This window comes from Coregonus clupeaformis, chromosome 28 (genome assembly GCF_020615455.1).
Source record: "Coregonus clupeaformis isolate EN_2021a chromosome 28, ASM2061545v1, whole genome shotgun sequence".
In the NCBI taxonomy this organism is placed as follows: domain Eukaryota; kingdom Metazoa; phylum Chordata; class Actinopteri; order Salmoniformes; family Salmonidae; genus Coregonus; species Coregonus clupeaformis.
Window position 1 is genome coordinate 26,087,926 of NC_059219.1, and position 18,074 is coordinate 26,105,999.

Below are 18,074 nucleotides of genomic sequence, written 5' to 3' on the forward strand. Positions count from 1 at the left end.
ACTACTCTCTCTCTAGTAGTCTGAAAACATTATATCTTGTAGTTTTTTTTGCACTGCTGAATGCTTTTGTGGTGCCATATTGGATGTACTGAAAATATCCTATAGATTTTACAACTATGTCCGTTCTAGCTTTTCTATTTCTATGCTTCTCCTAGGGGTGAGAGGAGCTGATGAATCAGAGCTGAGGAAGATTGTGACCGAGCCCCATGAGGAACACCTGTTGCTAGCCGCTGACTTCTCTCTCCTGGATCCTCTCCTGCCCAAACTGTCCCGAAGAATCTGTTTCACCGCCTCTGAACCCCCACGCCCCATCAAACACACCCCGGCCGGTGAGAATTAGCTCCAACCACTGTTCCAGGATCAGATTACTCACCTCCAATCGTAACCCTAACCATTAGAGGGGTGAAAATAATCTGACCCTGTATCAGTGGTTAAGGGCAACTTTGAAAGTACCTACTCCTGAGAATGCCCAGAGATGTACTGCTATGCTGAACATTAGCTCCCTCAACATAGGTACGTTTGTGTAGTGTGGCTAGATGGCAGCTGTACTGGCCATGGCCATTGTATATGCGGATACATTTAAACATGTTCTTTTGTTTAGTGGTGTCTGGTGCATACTCTGTGTGCTCTTCATGTTTCATCCCCTATCTGTCCTTCTCTCCCCTCCATCCTTCTCTCCATCCTTCTCTCCACTCCATCCTTCTCCCCACTCCATCCTTCTCTCCACTCCATCCTTCTCTCTCTCCTTTCCACTCCATCCTTCTCTCCACTCCATCCTTCTCTCTCTCCCTCTCTCCACTCCATCCTTCTCCCCACTCCATCCTTCTCTCTCTCATTCTCTCCACTCCATCCTTCTCTCCCCTCCATCCTTCTCTCCATCCTTCTCATTCTCTCCACTCCATCCTTCTCCCCACTCCATCCTTCTCTCTCTCCTTCTCTCCACTCCATCCTTCTCTCCACTCCATCCTTCTCTCCACTCCATCCTTCTCTCCACTCCATCCTTCTCTCCACTCCATCCTTCTCTCCATCCTTCTCTCCACTCCATCCTTCTCTCCACTCCATCCTTCTCTCTCTCCTTCTCTCCACTCCATCCTTCTCTCTCTCCTTCTCTCCACTCCATCCTTCTCTCCATCCTTCTCTCCACTCCATCCTTCTCTCCACTCCATCCTTCTCTCCACTCCATCCTTCTCTCCATCCTTCTCTCCACTCCATCCTTCTCTCCACTCCATCCTTCTCTCCATCCTTCTCTCCACTCCATCCTTCTCTCCACTCCATCCTTCTCTCTCTCTCCTTCTCTCCCCTCCATCCTTCTCTCTCCCCCATCAGTGGAGGAGCGTGTGGTGGGTCCCCGGGACCTCCAGGTGAGTGAGCTAAACTACAGCAGTCTCAGGCTGACCTGGAGCCAGGCCACCGGGGACGTCACCGGCTACCGCCTCCTGGTGACCCCCCTCAGCCCCAAGGGACAGCTGCTGCCCAGCCTGCAGACACAGGTGAGGGGGAGGGGTTTGTTTAGTGGTTGAGATGTTGTGGTAATAACGGTGGCTAAATTCTGAATGCCAGCTCAGACGATGGGCTAAAATAGGATATTAGGTGTCAAACCACCTGGGTAAATGCTGAATGCCAGCTCAGACAATGGGCTAAAATAGGATATTAGGTGTCAAACCACCTGGGTAAATGCCTGGGAGGAAGGTATGGTTGAGGTCAATTCAGTTTTTCAATTCAGTCAGGAATTTAATTGAAAACACTTGAAAACAATTGACTGCATTGGAAACTGAACTGACCCGAAATCTTGTTGGGAGGGTAAGGAGTGAGCTGAGATAAGTGAACCTGGTAGGGGGGTGGAAGGTGAGTAAGGTGGCAGGGGGATGGGGGATGGGATGTGAGAGGTGACAGGATATTGTGGCCCAGGACCAGATGGTGCTGAGTACAGAGACTGACCACAGCAGGATACTGCTAGATAGAGCTGTGGACTAAGTGTGTGTGTGTGTGTGTGTGTGTGTGTGTGTGTGTGTGTGTGTGTGTGTGTGTGTGTGTGTGTGTGTGTGTGTGTCACTAGTATGCAGTGAGAGAAAATCAGAAAGCAATATCACAATGACCTTGAGCTTTACAATGTAATGTAGTCTAATGTACTGTATTGTAATGTACTGTAATGTACTGTAATGTACTATAATGTACTGTAATGTACTGTATTGTAATGTATTGTAATGTAGTCTAATGTACTGTATTGTAATGTACTGTAATGTACTGTAATGTACTGTACTGTAATGTACTGTATTGTAATGTATTGTAATGTATTGTAATGTACTGTAATGTACTATAATGTACTGTACACTACACTATTTGTTGTGGAGTGTGTGTGTGTTTGTGTTCCATGTGTACATCTGCTGACCCTTTCTTCTGAACTATATTGTGACATTCACATTCTTAGTCTTTGTTTTGTATAGTCTGGTGTGTGTGTGTGTGTGTGTGTGTGTGTGTGTGCCCGTACGTGCGTGTTTTGTCTTTGTCTCGCAGGCATGGAATCTTTTCCCATTGTGTGTTTTCTCTCAGTGATTTTCTACAGCCTTACCAGAGCCACAGGGTGCAGCACTGGATTCTCAGAGTGGGTTGTGTGTTTGTCCTTGCTATGACACTGCTATAGAACTCTGGAGAAAGATACTTTAGCATTCTCTAACAGAACCATTCCTGCAGGGACAATCAAACTATGCAGGCATTACATAAATTGTGTATTGGGTGGTGAAGTCACAGAGGAGAGGATGGATGCGATAGGGTTGAGATGTATTTGAAAGAGATTTGAAAGAGTACTGTGGAATATAAAAAATGTTTTCTAACCCTGACGTTAAAAATAAAGTGTTTTATTGTTACATACATAGGTGCAGTGAAACGTGTTGTTTTACAAAGTCAGCCATAGTAGTACGTCGCCCCTGGCGCAAATTAGGGTTAAGTGCCTTGCTCAAGGGCACATCGACAGGTTTTTCACCTTGACTGCTCCGGTATTCGAACCAACGACCTTTCAGTTACTTGCCCAACACTCTAACCGCTAGGCTACCTGCCGCCCTACAGCTGTTGCACATATCAGTTCTATTCCAACTGATTCCTCTAATTATCATGCCCTTGTATAGCTGAATCAGGTGGTGCTGGGAAAGAACAAATATATGCAACGGCTGACTGAGTGGTGAAAGACCGGTGTATAATGATTACAGAGTAGAGTGATTCTAGTGATGAAAGACCGGTGTAGAATGATTACAGAGTAGAGTGATTCTAGTGATGATACACTGAGTGATGAAAGACTGGTGTAGAATGATTACAGAGTAGAGTGATTCTAGTGATGATACACTGAGTGATGAAAGACTGGTGTAGAATGATTACAGAGTAGAGTGATTATAGTGATGATACACTGAGTGATGAAAGACTGGTGTAGAATGATTACAGAGTAGAGTGATTCTAGTGATGATACACTGAGTGATGAAAGACTGGTGTAGAATGATTACAGAGTAGAGTGATTCTAGTGATGATACAGTTCCTGAATACACACGTACACACGCACACACCCACACAAAACAATCCCCACAAACACCCTTACCCATTTCACTCAAACCTCTCCCTCTCTCCTTCTCTCCCTCTCTCCCGCTCCCTCTCATTCTCCCTGTCCCTCTCCCTGTCCCTCTCTCTCTCTCTCCCTGTCCCTCTCCCGCTCTCTCTCCCTGCCCCTCTCTCTCTCCCTGTCCTGTGTGTGTCGTATCAGATTGATCTGAAAGGTGATGAGAGGACATCTCTAGTGACAGAGCTGACTCCTAAGACAGAGTACTCTCTGACTGTCTACGCTATCTACCCCGGCCTCATTGGAGACTCTGCCACCATCATCACACAGACACGTGGGTTACAGAGGCACTAACATCAACAATCCCACACACACAGACATGCACCTATGCTCGCACACGAGCGTGCACGCACACACACACACACACATACAGTGGGGGAAAAAAGTATTTAGTCAGCCACCAATTGTGCAAGTTCTCCCACTTAAAAAGATGAGAGAGGCCTGTAATTTTCATCATAGGTACACGTCAACTATGACAGACAAATTGAGGAAAAAAAATCCAGAAAATCACATTGTAGGCTTTTTAATGAATTTATTTGCAAATGATGGTGGAAAATAAGTATTTGGTCACCTACAAACAAGCAAGATTTCTGGCTCTCACAGACCTGTAACTTCTTCTTTAAGAGGCTCCTCTGTCCTCCACTCGTTACCTGTATTAATGGCACCTGTTTGAACTTGTTATCAGTATAAAAGACACCTGTCCACAACCTCAAACAGTCACACTCCAAACTCCACTATGGCCAAGACCAAAGAGCTGTCAAAGGACACCAGAAACAAAATTGTAGACCTGCACCAGGCTGGGAAGACTGAATCTGCAATAGGTAAGCAGCTTGGTTTGAATTAATCAACTGTGGGAGCAATTATTAGGAAATGGAAGACATACAAGACCACTGATAATCTCCCTCGATCTGGGGCTCCATGCAAGATCTCACCCCGTGGGGTCAAAATGATCACAAGAACGGTGAGCAAAAATCCCAGAACCACACGGGGGGACCTAGTGAATGACCTGCAGAGAGCTGGGACCAAAGTAACAAAGCCTACCATCAGTAACACACTACGCCGCCAGGGACTCAAATCATGCAGTGCAAGATGTGTCCCCCTGCTTAAGCCAGTACATGTCCAGGCCCGTCTGAAGTTTGCTAGAGTGCATTTGGATGATCCAGAAGAGGATTGGGAGAATGTCATATGGTCAGATGAAACCAAAATATAACTTTTTGGTAAAAACTCAACTCGTCGTGTTTGGAGGACAAAGAATGCTGAGTTGCATCCAAAGAACACCATACCTACTGTGAAGCATGGGGGTGGAAACATCATGCTTTGGGGCTGTTTTTCTGCAAAGGGACCAGGACGACTGATCCGTGTAAAGGAAAGAATGAATGGGGCCATGTATCATGAGATTTTGATTGAAAACCTCCTTCCATCAGCAAGGGCATTGAAGATGAAACGTGGCTGGGTCTTTCAGCATGACAATGATCCCAAACACACCGCCCGGGCAACGAAGGAGTGGCTTCGTAATAAGCATTTCAAGGTCCTGGAGTGGCCTAGCCAGTCTCCACATCTCAACCCCATAGAAAATCTTTGGAGGGAGTTGAAAGTCCGTGTTGCCCAGCGACAGCCCCAAAACATCACTGCTCTAGAGGAGATCTGCATGGAGGAATGGGCCAAAATACCAGCAACAGTGTGTGAAAACCTTGTGAACACTTACAGAAAACGTTTGACCTGTGTCATTGCCAACAAAGGGTATATAACAAAGTATTGAGAAACTTTTGTTATTGACCAAATACTTATTTTCAACCATAATTTGCAAATAAATTCATTAAAAATCCTACAATGTGATTTTCTGGATTTTTTTTCTCATTTTGTCTGTCATAGTTGACGTGTACCTATGATGAAAATTACAGGCCTCTCTCATCTTTTTAAGTGGTAGAACTTGCACAATTGGTGGCTGACTAAATACTTTTTTTCCCCACTGTACACACACACTAGCTCGCACGCACACACAGGTAAATATTGATGAGCATATTCTCAAACAAACACCTGGTGAACACACTCACATACAGTAGTATTGTAAATATAGATCCACATGTATACTCAGTCTACATGCAGACGTTTACCCACATTGAAACGTACACATCACATTACCTGTGCTCATTTACAACCAGGCATTTTGCATATACACATGCAATTTCAAATATACTCAACGTTAAAACATATTTTCCTTTCTCTGACTTAGCCCCTGTGCCTCCTGTCTCCAACTTCCGTGTGATCGAGGAGGGCCTCTTCTCTCTGAGGTTGGCATGGACACCACCTCTAGGGAAGCTCGAGGGATACAATATCTTCATCCCCAGATGTGAGTTGACTCCTGTATTGACATTACACCACATCATTAGTCTCATCCAGACTTGGGTTCGAATAATATATATTTCAGATACTTGTAGTGTTTGCTTTAGCGGGTCAAGAGTGCCAGGCGGGCGAAGTTTATACTTTTGGGACTTTTCTATGGGTCCATTGCAGTAGACAACCTTAATCAACCACAGCTAAGGTATTTTAAATTATTTGAGTATTTGAACCCAGGTCTGGTTACCATAGTTATTTCAGTTTAATTGAGGCTTCATATCATATGCCGGTCTCTTGGGGTTTTACAAGAACTTAGACACCAGGTACAGAAGTTGAAAGGGCTATACATATCTCATTGTAAAGCCCTTCACATTTTCTTTACTAGATATCATGCCTCTGATTCCCCCGTCTCTTGCGGTGTCATAACAACTTTGACACTGCGAAGGCTACAGAATTAGACAGGGATACATATTTAGTCATAATCCCTTCACATATTTCTCTACTTGATGTCATGGCTCTCATTGTCTTTGGGTGTTATAACAAATGTAATACCCAGTACAGAATTTATAATTGTCTTTATTGAAGGTAGTTTTCACTTCTGGTACAGAATGTAACAGGGATACCTATTTTGTCCTAAACTCGGTAAACCCAGAACTATAATCCAGCGTAATTTGGTTTATGTTTAAGTAGTCTGTCCACAAAAGATTAATTGTGTCGTAACCCCATGCAGCCAGCAGGCCAGGGCTGACCTATGAGCAGGTGCTGCGCGGCGACACCTCCTCCCATGTGATTGACAGCTTGGAGGAGGATAAGAAGTACACCGTCAGTATCTATGCTGTCTACCCCCAGGGCCCCAGCGAACCTGTCTCGATCGTCGGCAAAACACGTAAGTGACCTTGCTGAATGTGTCCACCAAGGGCTAGAATTTTACATTTGAGTAATTTAGCAGACACCTTTATCCAGAGAGATATACAGGCGCTATTAGGGTTGAGTGCCTTGCTCGAGGGCACATCGACAGATTTTGTTCACCTAGTCGGCACAGGGATTCGAAACTAGTAACCTTTTGGTTACTGGCCCAACACTCTTAACCGCTAGTCTACCTGCCTCAAACCAATCCTATGCTTTTAAATCAATGAGTGGGAGTTTACAAGTTGTGGAACACTTCTAGAAAATGGTGGAAAATCAGGATGCTTCCATTGCCTTTGAAAGGGATCTTGAAAATACAATCGAAGTCAATAGCCTATGAAATCTAGGTTTCAATAGAACCTTAGTGCCCTATTTCACACCTTTCTGACTATGTAATAAGTTGTTTTTCTATGATTGTCCACTAAGTGTCAGTGTAGCTTCTCCCAACATGCTGATCAGATTTCTGAGGCTGTGGTCAGGTATTTCACTATATGTGTGTGATGCAGTTTGTCTGTACTGCCTCAGATTACATTTTTTATAATTTATGTAAATATTAAATAAACAGGAATGTATTCATTAGTGTTCCTCCCCTAACTGAGACTCTCTGTGTGTGTGTGTGTGTGTGTGTGTGTGTGTGTGTGTGTGTGTGTGTGTGTGTGTCTATATTTATTCTGCAGTGAAACTGGTGCCAGTGCAGCAGTTCCTGGTCCAAAACGCCACCACAGACACAGTCCAGGCCCGCTGGGGCTCAGTGAAGGGGGCCTCGGGGTATCGCCTCACCTGGTCCTCCTCAGGTACTGGGACCCTATTAGCAGTGTGTTACCAAGGTCACCAGAAGACACACTGAACACACATTGACCACTCAGACACTGTGTCTTTGAAGTTACCAGACTACATACAGTCTGCATACACACTATATACAACTACATACAGACCATATACAACTACATAGAGACAACATAGAGACTACATAGAGACTACATACAGACTACATACAGTCTGCATAGAGACTATATACACACTACATACAGACTACATACAGATACACAATGACTTTGACATAGTGTATGTATTTGACCCAGATCTGGAGGTCACCTAAGATCACAGCTACCCAACCCCCCTCCCCTCTTCCACCACCAGATGGCCATAGAGAGAACGTGAACCTGGGGGAGACCTATAACTTCTACATGATCCAGGGCCTCCACCAAGGCACTGAGTACACCATCACCATCAACCCCATCTTTGTGGACATCGAGGGCCCTGTCACCTCTACCCCAGCCAAGACACGTGAGTTACCATGGACACTGGGGCTATGCACAGGATGAGTCAACTTTTGAACATTATGGTTGCGTCCCAAATGGCACCCTATTAGCTACATAATACACTACTTTTGACCAGAGCCCTAGCAGTGTGCCGGCCGAGGCACTCTCCCTTTATCATGCAGCTGTTCAATGAGTAACGTTCTATCCATAATGAGTGTTAAAGGGGTAATCTGGGATTTGGTACATCCACGTTTAACGAATAAATGCCTCATCAGCTTAGTTGTACTGTTTTACCCCATCAGAAGCCAGAATATAAGCCAAAGCAAGTGACAGGGTGGCCATTTTGTTGTTTTTCGATTCCAGACTCTAGGTTTAAGTGAAGCCTGTCTACAATAGTATGTTGTTCTCTAAACTCTCAGGGAACAAATCATAACCCATCCACTCTCGCTCCCCTCTCTCTCTCTCTATTCCCTCTCTCCTCTCTGTCTCTCCCCTCTCTCCCCCCTCTCTCTCTCCCCTCTCTCTCCCCTCTCTCTCTCCTCTCTCTCTCCTCTCTCTCTCCCCTCTCTCTGTCTCTCCTCTCTCTCTCCTCTCTGTCTCTGCCCTTTCCCTCCCCTTTCTCCCCCCTCTCTCTCTCCTCTGTCTCTCCCCTCTCTCTCTCCCCTCTCTCTCTCCCCCCTCTCTCTGTCTCTCCACTCTCTCTCTTCCCTCTCTCTCTCCTCTCTCTCTCTTCTCTCTCTGTCTATCCTCTCTCTCTCTCCCCCTCTCTCTCTCCTCTCTCTCTCCTCTCTTTCTCTCTCCTCTCTCTCTCTCTCCTGTCTTTCTCTCTCCTCTCTCTCTCTCCTCTCTGTCTCTCCTGTCTCTCCTCTCTGTCTGTCTCTCCTCTCTCTTCTCTCTCCTCTCGCTGTCTCTCCTCTCTCTCTCCTCTGTCTCTCCCCTCTCTCCCCTCTCTCTCCCCTCTCTTCCCCGCTCCCTCTCTCCTCTTTCTCTCTCCACTCTCTCTCTCCTCTCTTTCTCTCTCTTCTCTGTCTCTCCTCTCTCTCTCCTCTCTTTCTTTCTCCTCTCTCTCTCTTCTCTTTCTCTTTCCTTTCTCTGTCTCTCCTCTCTCTCTCCTTTCTCTCTCCCCTCTCTCTGTCTCTCTGTCTCTGCCCTCTCGATCCTCTCTGTCTCTGCCCTCTCTCTCCTCTCTCTCTCCCCTCTCCCACTTCTCTCTCTCCTCTCTCTCTCTCTCCTCTCTCTCTCTCTCTCTCTCTCTCTCTCCCCTCTCGCTCTCCTTTCTCTCTCTCCTCTCTTTCTCTTCCCTCTTTCTCCTCTCTCTCTCCCCTCTCTCTCCCCTCTCTCTCTCTCTCTCTCTCTCTCTCTCTCTCTCTCTCTCTCTCTCTCTTTCCTCTCTCTCTCTCCCCTCTCTCTGTGCCAGTGGAGAGCAGTGCAGTCCAGAGTCTGAAGGCATCGGCAGTGAACACCGACAGTGCTGTGGTCTCCTGGAACTCTGTCCCCGGGGCCACCGGTTACAGACTAGCCTGGGGCCCCACTCCAGGTGACCTCTCACCTCTACACAATACACACTTGCACAAAACAAAACAAATCCTTGCCAAAAAAAAACAACCTACCCCTTAGACACTTGTGGAGACCTGAGGGGATTTGATTTGATAGGCTAGGTGGAATTTTTTACCATATCGCTTATCCCTGTCCAATCCTCTCAGATCTCCAGAAGTGTCTATGGAGCTGTGTACCTACCTACCTACCATCCCTCTGTCTCATCATGTCTATCAAAATCAGCATCACTAGAACATGATTGGAGGAAGATTCTGCAGCGGGGTTATGGGTAAAATAATGTGACGGGGGGGTATTTGATGTCACCCCTCTGAGCGTCCCAGTGGTGACACGACACGGATCCTTTGAAATGCCAGCACTGGGCTCCCCACCCTGTCACTCGGTAGTACCAGCGTCATTTCCATGTGACAAGCTGGCATCATGGCCACCCCCTCAGAAAACAGGAAAATAAAAGGAGAGCTGGAGGGATACGTCGGTTGTTTTAATGAGGGGACGGGCTTCTGATGATGTTCATATGGGGATGACAGGAAAGGGGGGAATGTGTGAATAAAGAGGAGTGTGTGTGTCTGAAAGTGAGAGAAAAGGGATTGATCAAGCTAGATGAAAAGATGGAGGGATATTAGGGTGGAGATGATGATGATGATGAGAGTTATTTTGGGGTTGAGGTTGGTTTTCGTTCTGGCATCCTCTTCATCATGACTGGTTGCCTTTTTTTTATAACTTGGGATGCTTTTAATGTCAACAGAGCTTCGAAACGAAAGGTGTCAACAAACAATCCCAATGTCTGTAGAATTACTTGCTTTAGATGATTTGATTTGATTTTTGAAAAATGAATGCTCTTATATTTTTTGTGCTTTGTCCATTTGCCTGTAATGAGCTGTAAGTGTTTGGAAAAGCAATATGAAAGGGACAAATTAAATGGAATGGTCGTTAAGGGATTAATTAAGTGACCTAATGGCTAATTAACTAATATTATTTAAGCTACATAGTGAGCCATTTTGCAGATCATCAGACACAACTCAACTGAACACTCCATTGGTCCAAAGGAGTTTCCCTCAAATAGCAGGTTCTTTTTTTTCACCAAAGGGTAGAAGTTGTCCCAATGTACAGATCTAGGATCAGCTTACCCTCCCCAATTCCTAACTAAAATCATTATGGGCAAAACACTAAACTGACCTTAGATCAGGGCTTAGGCCCTAATCTTCCCCCTACTCCATTGTTATGTGTGTGTTATTCTTCCAGAGTTTGTGGGTCGGGACCGTCCTAGGCAGCTGGCTCTGAACGGCTCTACCACAGAGTACCTTCTGAAGAACGTTGTCCATGACACAGAGTATGTCCTGTCTCTCTACGTCCTGTTTGGATCGCTGGTGGGACCCGGCGTCTCAGCTACCTTCCGCACCTGTGAGTCCAAACGTTACCCCTTTCCTAGTAAAGTATATTTTCATCACTACCCTGATTACTTCCCCTTTATCTAGCACTCCGTTGTATCACCCATCAGGCAGTATTGTTTTCTGTTTTCATGTTCAGACTCTACTCCTGTTTTTGTATTCTCTGTTCGTTCCGATTAAACTCACTGACTGCACCTGCTTCCTGACTCCCTGCGTCTTCGTCATGTTGCCTTGTATTCCCTCTTCTCTGCCCGCTAGCTCCTTTGGGATATGTGTCTAACTTCCAAGTGACTTCCTATACCAGTTCCTCCATCGACGTGGAGTGGAGTCCCATCGTGGGGTCCACCGAGTACAAACTCACCTGGAACATCGGTACTGTACTGGGCTTCTTGTTCCTAAATATAACCTTATCTGAATTTCAAAGATGAATGTAGCCTGTGAACTTGCAGTGTGTGTGTGTGTGTGTGTGTGTGTGTGTGTGTGTGTGTGTGTGTGTGTGTGTGTGTGTGTGTGTGTGCACATAGGTGTGCGTGCCTGAGTCTTTTAATTTGCTGTGTTACACAGATGGCAACACTCCCCAGTCCCAGTATCTGGACCGCAGCGTTCTGTTCCACCGCATTGAGGGCCTCAACCCAGAGACGGTCTACATAGTTAGCATCCACGCTGTCTACGGCAACACAGAGGGGCCAGAAATCTCCCTCTCACAGCTCACAGGTACCTGGAGAGAGAGTATGGGGCAAATCCTAAGTTGTGCATGATTTTTTTCCCGCAGTGGTGCTGGTGGGTATTGGACATTTTCACTTATGCATGCATTGATGTCATTGGGAGACTAAGTGAAATTTTGACTAAAGTGGAAGCTAGGATTCGCCCCATGACGTCAGTGAAGTCTGCAGTCACAGCAATGTGCTTGGTAGGTGCTGTATACAAAAACTCATTTAAGGATTTTTTTTAAAGCAATTTCTTTGATTGGATACTGGAAATCCAAATGCGTGGAAACACAAGGAAGCAGTGGTTGACGAGTTCTTGTCGGTAGTGCACTCACACTAATGCATGGGAAGCCCTCACGCTCCACCGTTGTATTTCCAAGACAATTGTATTTCTAAGATGTGCGTTTTTAACAAGACCATTGTTATTTCAATCGATTACATGCTTAAATGAATGACAACAGAGAAAATTGATGATCCATTCAGACCAGCCTTACTGATTGAACTTTCGTAACTACATTATACGGAAAATATGGAGTGTGTAACACTGAGTCACTGTCATTTACATAACCCACAGCCCTGTGGATGAAGTCCTGATATTGTAATTAAGTAGGGGATGTGGTGCCCTCGTTTGATTGACGGGTCATTTACTTTGAGCTTGCTATTTTACCCGCAGTTCCCTTTGTTTTCACTTAAGGCTTGTGTTTTAACCACTGCTGTGTGTGTGTGTGTGTCACTGCTGCCTGGCATGGTTGTTATCATCTAATAGTTGTACCTGAGTTTGTTTCTACTGTTAGAAACTTTTAACAGAAAGTACATTCAATTTACATTGAAGAAGTCCATCCAGGCTGTTGTATTGTGGAATGAGGAACATTGTCACAACATTTATAATGATAATTGATTGTATATGTATTCAAGGTAAGCATCTGGAATATGCTCAAAGCGTTCTACATTGAACCACCAATGTGTAGCATCCATGTAACGGCAGCCATTTTGTGGCAGAAATCTCACCACACATCTATTGTTTATCTTAAACTAACCTACATCTACCGTTTGATGTGGTCGTGTCAGCATCGGTGACAGAATCAGAGCTGATCCAGGCGGTCAAGGAGGTGAAGGTGGTGGATGTCGGAGTCAACTCCTTCAAACTGGCCTGGAGGGGAACACCTGGGGTCACTGGCTACAAGATCTCCTGGAGCCCCTTCCATGGTGAGGAACACACACATACATGTATGCACACGCACACACACATACACACACATTCACAAGTAGGCTCTATCTCAATTTGTCTTTCCGGCTTCCTTGCGTCCTCTCACCTCCCTCTTGTATTAGAGGACATGGAACCTCCCCTCAGACCTAAGTTCTGCTTCAAGGTGAGGAGAGAGGATGTGAGGAATGAAGGAAAGATCATTGTGAAATAGCTGTAGGCTATCCTGTTGTCCCGACCTATAAATATCCCATGCATGTTGGCCTCCCTGCCTCTAGGTGACGATGAGAAGTCCCAGCTAGTCTCTTCCTCCACTACCTCCTTCACCATCCCTAAGTTACAGGAGAGCTCGGCCTATAAGATCCAGGTGGCGTCTATGGTGGGGGGCCAAGAAGGGAGCCCGTTCCTGGTCACTGCACGCACCTGTGAGTAGTGAACTATGGCTACACCTCTCAGATATTCCGCTGGATAAGAGCGGCTGCTAAATTACTAAAATGTAGACCTGTCACACGTCTCTACTCACCTAGCACCACCACCTAGCCAAAAAAGTAGCAGTAAGGTATCTTAAAGTCATTCAGTGTAGTTGAGGGGATCAGTTTGAGGAAGGCGAGGCGCAGAATCGATAATCTTGATCACATAATGAGTAGTTATTTGGGATGCAAGGTGATTTGTCTGCACAGTTTGACTGCGATGTAGCCATTCTTAATCACTTATGTGTTGGATGTGTTATGTTCCAGTGGACCTGCCCAAAGTGAACGGCTTCGCAGCGCTGGACACCACAGACAGCAGTACCACCCTCAACTGGATCAGCGTTGCCGGGGTTTCTGGGTACCTGCTCTCCTGGAGGCACATCTCAGGTCAGAGGTCAAAGCACAGCCAATCACATCAGGATATGACACCAGCACAGCCAATCACATCAGGCTATGACACCAGCACAGATGATCACGTCAGGCTATGGCTCCATTCAAAATCCTTAATAATGCATCCTTCCTCAATCAATCTATTTCCCACGGGGGGGGTATGAAAAAAAAAAAAAAAAAAAAAAAAAAACTACAATAACTCACTAACTGTAAATCGCTCTGGATAAGAACGTCTGCTAAATGACGTAAAATGTAAATGTAAATATTTATACAGCACATTACTGACAGATGATGCAATTCAACATTCTTAAACAAATACAGTTATAAAAGGTGAGAAAGATAAAAACACTGTTTTCAAAATGAGACAATTATTTTAAACAAATGTGGACGTAAGAGACTAATGCATTCAAATAAATACAAATACATAAAATAGATAGTATAAAATAAATAGTATGACTAAAAGCACCCTAAGTAAAAGCACAGCTAGAAAGGTGTTTCTTAAGATCTTCCTTAAAAATGTCTACAGTTTTTAGGCCCTCCCGTCTCCCAATGTTGAAGTAGTCACTGACTAGACATGACTGGGTAGGTGAACCAAAGGGCTCCCCCACATGGCTTTCAACTGCCAGTCATTTATAATCAGTGATTATTTTGTAGTGTCGAGTTAACGTTGCTAATAATGCTGTGTTGACAAGGAGGACCCGCTGACGCTGTATTTTCATCATAAGGTTTATTCATTACAAAGGGTTACAGCGTCGATTTACAGATACCTGCAGATACCCGGAGAATAATCGCCCCATCTCTAATATGATTATTCTGTCTTCCTTTCTCCCAACTGTGGTATATATGCTATGTAATCTGATATGGGTGTTCCCCACAGACCAATCCCAGGAGGACACCTAACAGACTTCCTCTTCTATGGTGTGTCACCACAAAACTACTCCCTCTAAAACTGAATAAACCTCCTCTCAGGTTCCACTTGAAAACATTAGCAAAGTCATAATTCATCATACACTACAATTTCAAGGAAGAGGAGAAGGAAGGAAGCACATTCATACAATTGGAATGGGGCCTTTGACAGTGACATCAGTATAGGCCTAGTGTTAATGACTTTGTGGCTTTGTGTGAGCATGGCAGTGGGTGGGCATATTTAGACAGTACCTCACTCTCTTATCCAAGTCATTTCCTTCAATAAACTGCCTAAAGTACAAATGTAATGTCAGGGATTGTCTTTCATGTCCCAGTCACTTTTTGGTAATCTCGGCACCCAGAACCAAATTATTCCGTCTGTCACACGAGAAGACTACTTGCTGGAGATTTTATCAGCGTGAACTATGCTTTCATCTTCCCCTTTTATTTAATGTGAAGTGTTTGGAGGCCATAATGAATAGAAATCATCATGTAGGCATAATAATTATAATCCGCGGGGGCGAAATCAAGGTGTAAATGGTGACTTTGTCCTGTAAATTGTCAATTGTTCCAAACTGTTAATGTGATGTGGCAATCTGAGTCACCTTTGGAATTAGGCTGTGTTATGTGTTTTTAGAGGGATGACAATTTTTTGTGGTTGTCACTTTTTACAACTGTTCACCCCTTTGACCAACCTGTGGACAATTTGTTCCCAATGACTTACCTTAATAAAGGTTAAATTGATAGTTTTTTAACTACATATGAGCACACTTTTTATTTTCAGAGTTGGACACCAAAAAGGAGAAGCTTGGCCCTGCTGCCACCATGTTTAAGCTGAGTGATCTGCTGTATGGCAGGACCTACATCTTCACCATCAGACCTCTGTATGGAGAGGTGGAGGGACCCATCAACTCTATCTACCACAAGATAGGTAAGGCTTAATACCTCTTCACATTATGGCTCCAATAGACTGGAACAATAAACAACGTGCTCACTCAAAAGTTCAAAAACAACAACAACAAAAAATGTTGACTGCTGCTATCCTTGTAGATATCCTTGCAGATATTAAAGCTGTAAGAAATGCAACGTTTGGAGAGCTGTCCATTTAATTTTTATACACATCACTGGAAACCGTCTATCATACAGGACATGCTGGTTCATGTACTCACTAGGTAATTACTTAAGTTATTACTCAGTAATTACTATGGTGTAGGTGTAGGGCAGCTAGCCTAGCGGTTAGAGCGTTGTGCCAGTAACCGAAAGGTCTCCGGTTCGAATAACTGAGCCGACAAGATGGAAAATCTGCCAATGGGCCCGTGAGCAAGGCACTTAACCCTAATTTGCTCCAGGGGTGCCATACTACTATGGCTGACCCTGTAGAACAACACATTTCACTGCACCTAGCCGGTGTATGTGACATTACAACTGTAATATATAATATATACAGTATATAATGTAAAATGTGTCCAAGCACAACACTACACTACTGCATATTAATATATTTCCTTACAGTGGCCAAAGACCGTCCTCTGGTGCCTGTCCAGTCTTTACCCTCCACGCCTGCACCTCTCCCCCCTCACACCCTCTCCGCCTCCCACCCCAATGCAGCCAACACCACCACGGCCCACTCCCCCGTCACCAAAGCCCCCTCCAAGGCCACCACCGCCTCCGCCAAGAAACCCCCAAGCACCACCATTGTCAAAACAGCTGCAACCACCACCAACGTCGGCCATCTCACCACCACTACCAGAAACGCATTGGTTTTGGATACAGAGACAACTGTTGGACCAGGGCCAGGTAACAACTGTATTTATAGTACGTATATAGATGAATAGCTGTTAGGCATTACAAGCAGAGCAAACTAACAGACCCTCAGAATAACAGCACTTACCTCCATTAGAGACTACTTCTTAAGACTGTAGATTTCACCATGTTCATTTAGCAATGTTCTGTCTGATGATAATAGTGTCTGCTAACGACCACTATCAATGTCACCATGACCGGTGTGTGTGTTTGTGTGTGTGTGTGCGCGCGCTTGCGTTGCTGCGTGTGTGTGTGTGTGTGCCTGCACGTTTATGTGTGTGCATGCGTACCTCCATGTGTGTGTGTGTGTTGCAGTGTGCGGTAAGGTGAAGGCAGACATAGTGTTCCTGGTGGATGAGTCGTGGAGCATCGGATCCAATAACTTTGCCAAGCTCAAGGACTTCCTGTTCCGGGTTGTCACCTATTTCCCTGTGATTGGTCCTCAGGGCACACAGGTCAGAGGTCACACACCTTCACTATTTCAAAATCTTCACTGTTCATTTTAGGATTAACAGACACAATGTATGTTAACACATCACACACAATAAAAAAACCATAGCAATGTAAGGGTGAAGTGGAGCTGGTTGACTGTACCTGAAGTGTACCTGGTTGACAGTACCTGAAGTGTACCTGGTTGACTGTACCTGAAGTGTACCTGGTTTACTGTACCTGAAATGTACCTGGTTGACTGTACCTGAAGTGTACCTGGTTGACTGTACCTGAAGTGTACCTGGTTGACTGTACCTGAAGTGCACCTGGTTGACTGTACCTGAAGTGTACCTGGTTGACTGTACCTGAAGTGCACCTGGTTTACTGTACCTGAAGTGTACCTGGTTGACTGTACCTGAAGTGTACCTGGTTTACTGTACCTGAAATGTACCTGGTTGACTGTACCTGAAGTGTACCTGGTTGACTGTACCTGAAGTGTATCTGGTTGACTGTACCTGAAGTGCACCTGGTTTACTGTACCTAAAGTGTACCTGGTTTACTGTACCTGAAGTGTACCTGGTTGACTGTACCTGAAGTGTACCTGGTTGACTGTACCTGAAGTGCACCTGGTTTACTGTACCTAAAGTGTACCTGGTTGACTGTACCTGAAGTGTACCTGATTGACTGTACCTGAAGTGCACCTGGTTGACTGTACCTGAAGTGTACCTGGTGGACTGTACCTGAAGTGTACCTGGTGGACTGTACCTAAAGTGTACCTGGTTGACTGTACCTGAAGTGTACCTGATTGACTGTACCTGAAGAGTACCTGGTTGACTGTACCTGGTTGACTGTACCTGAAGTGCACCTGGTTGACTGTACCTGAAGTGTACCTGGTTGACTGTCCCTGAATTGTACCTAATTGACTGTACCCAAAGTGTATCTGGTTGACTGTACCTGAAGTGTACCTGGTTGACTGTACCTGAAGTGCACCTGGTTTACTGTACCTAAAGTGTACCTGGTTGACTGTACCTGAAGTGTACCTGATTGACTGTACCTGAAGAGTACCTGGTTGACTGTACCTGGTTGACTGTACCCAAAGTGTATCTGGTTGACTGTA

At 45.1% G+C, this 18,074-nt stretch overlaps 1 protein-coding gene across 1 annotated transcript in view; it reads left to right on the forward strand.

Moving 5' to 3' along the window:
- col7a1l (collagen type VII alpha 1-like) overlaps window positions 1-18,074 on the forward strand; it is a 70,269-nt gene that overhangs the window by 16,145 nt on the left and 36,050 nt on the right. Inside the window, exons 6-22 of the mRNA XM_041853214.2 lie at window positions 156-329; window positions 1,327-1,490; window positions 3,746-3,875; window positions 5,835-5,951; window positions 6,669-6,824; window positions 7,522-7,638; window positions 7,985-8,131; window positions 9,524-9,643; window positions 10,903-11,061; window positions 11,307-11,420; window positions 11,613-11,762; window positions 12,824-12,961; window positions 13,238-13,384; window positions 13,697-13,816; window positions 15,510-15,656; window positions 16,238-16,522; window positions 16,844-16,983. Coding sequence (XP_041709148.2) covers window positions 156-329; window positions 1,327-1,490; window positions 3,746-3,875; window positions 5,835-5,951; window positions 6,669-6,824; window positions 7,522-7,638; window positions 7,985-8,131; window positions 9,524-9,643; window positions 10,903-11,061; window positions 11,307-11,420; window positions 11,613-11,762; window positions 12,824-12,961; window positions 13,238-13,384; window positions 13,697-13,816; window positions 15,510-15,656; window positions 16,238-16,522; window positions 16,844-16,983 — 2,525 coding nt within the window. The remainder of the gene's footprint in view (window positions 1-155; window positions 330-1,326; window positions 1,491-3,745; window positions 3,876-5,834; window positions 5,952-6,668; window positions 6,825-7,521; window positions 7,639-7,984; window positions 8,132-9,523; window positions 9,644-10,902; window positions 11,062-11,306; window positions 11,421-11,612; window positions 11,763-12,823; window positions 12,962-13,237; window positions 13,385-13,696; window positions 13,817-15,509; window positions 15,657-16,237; window positions 16,523-16,843; window positions 16,984-18,074) is intronic.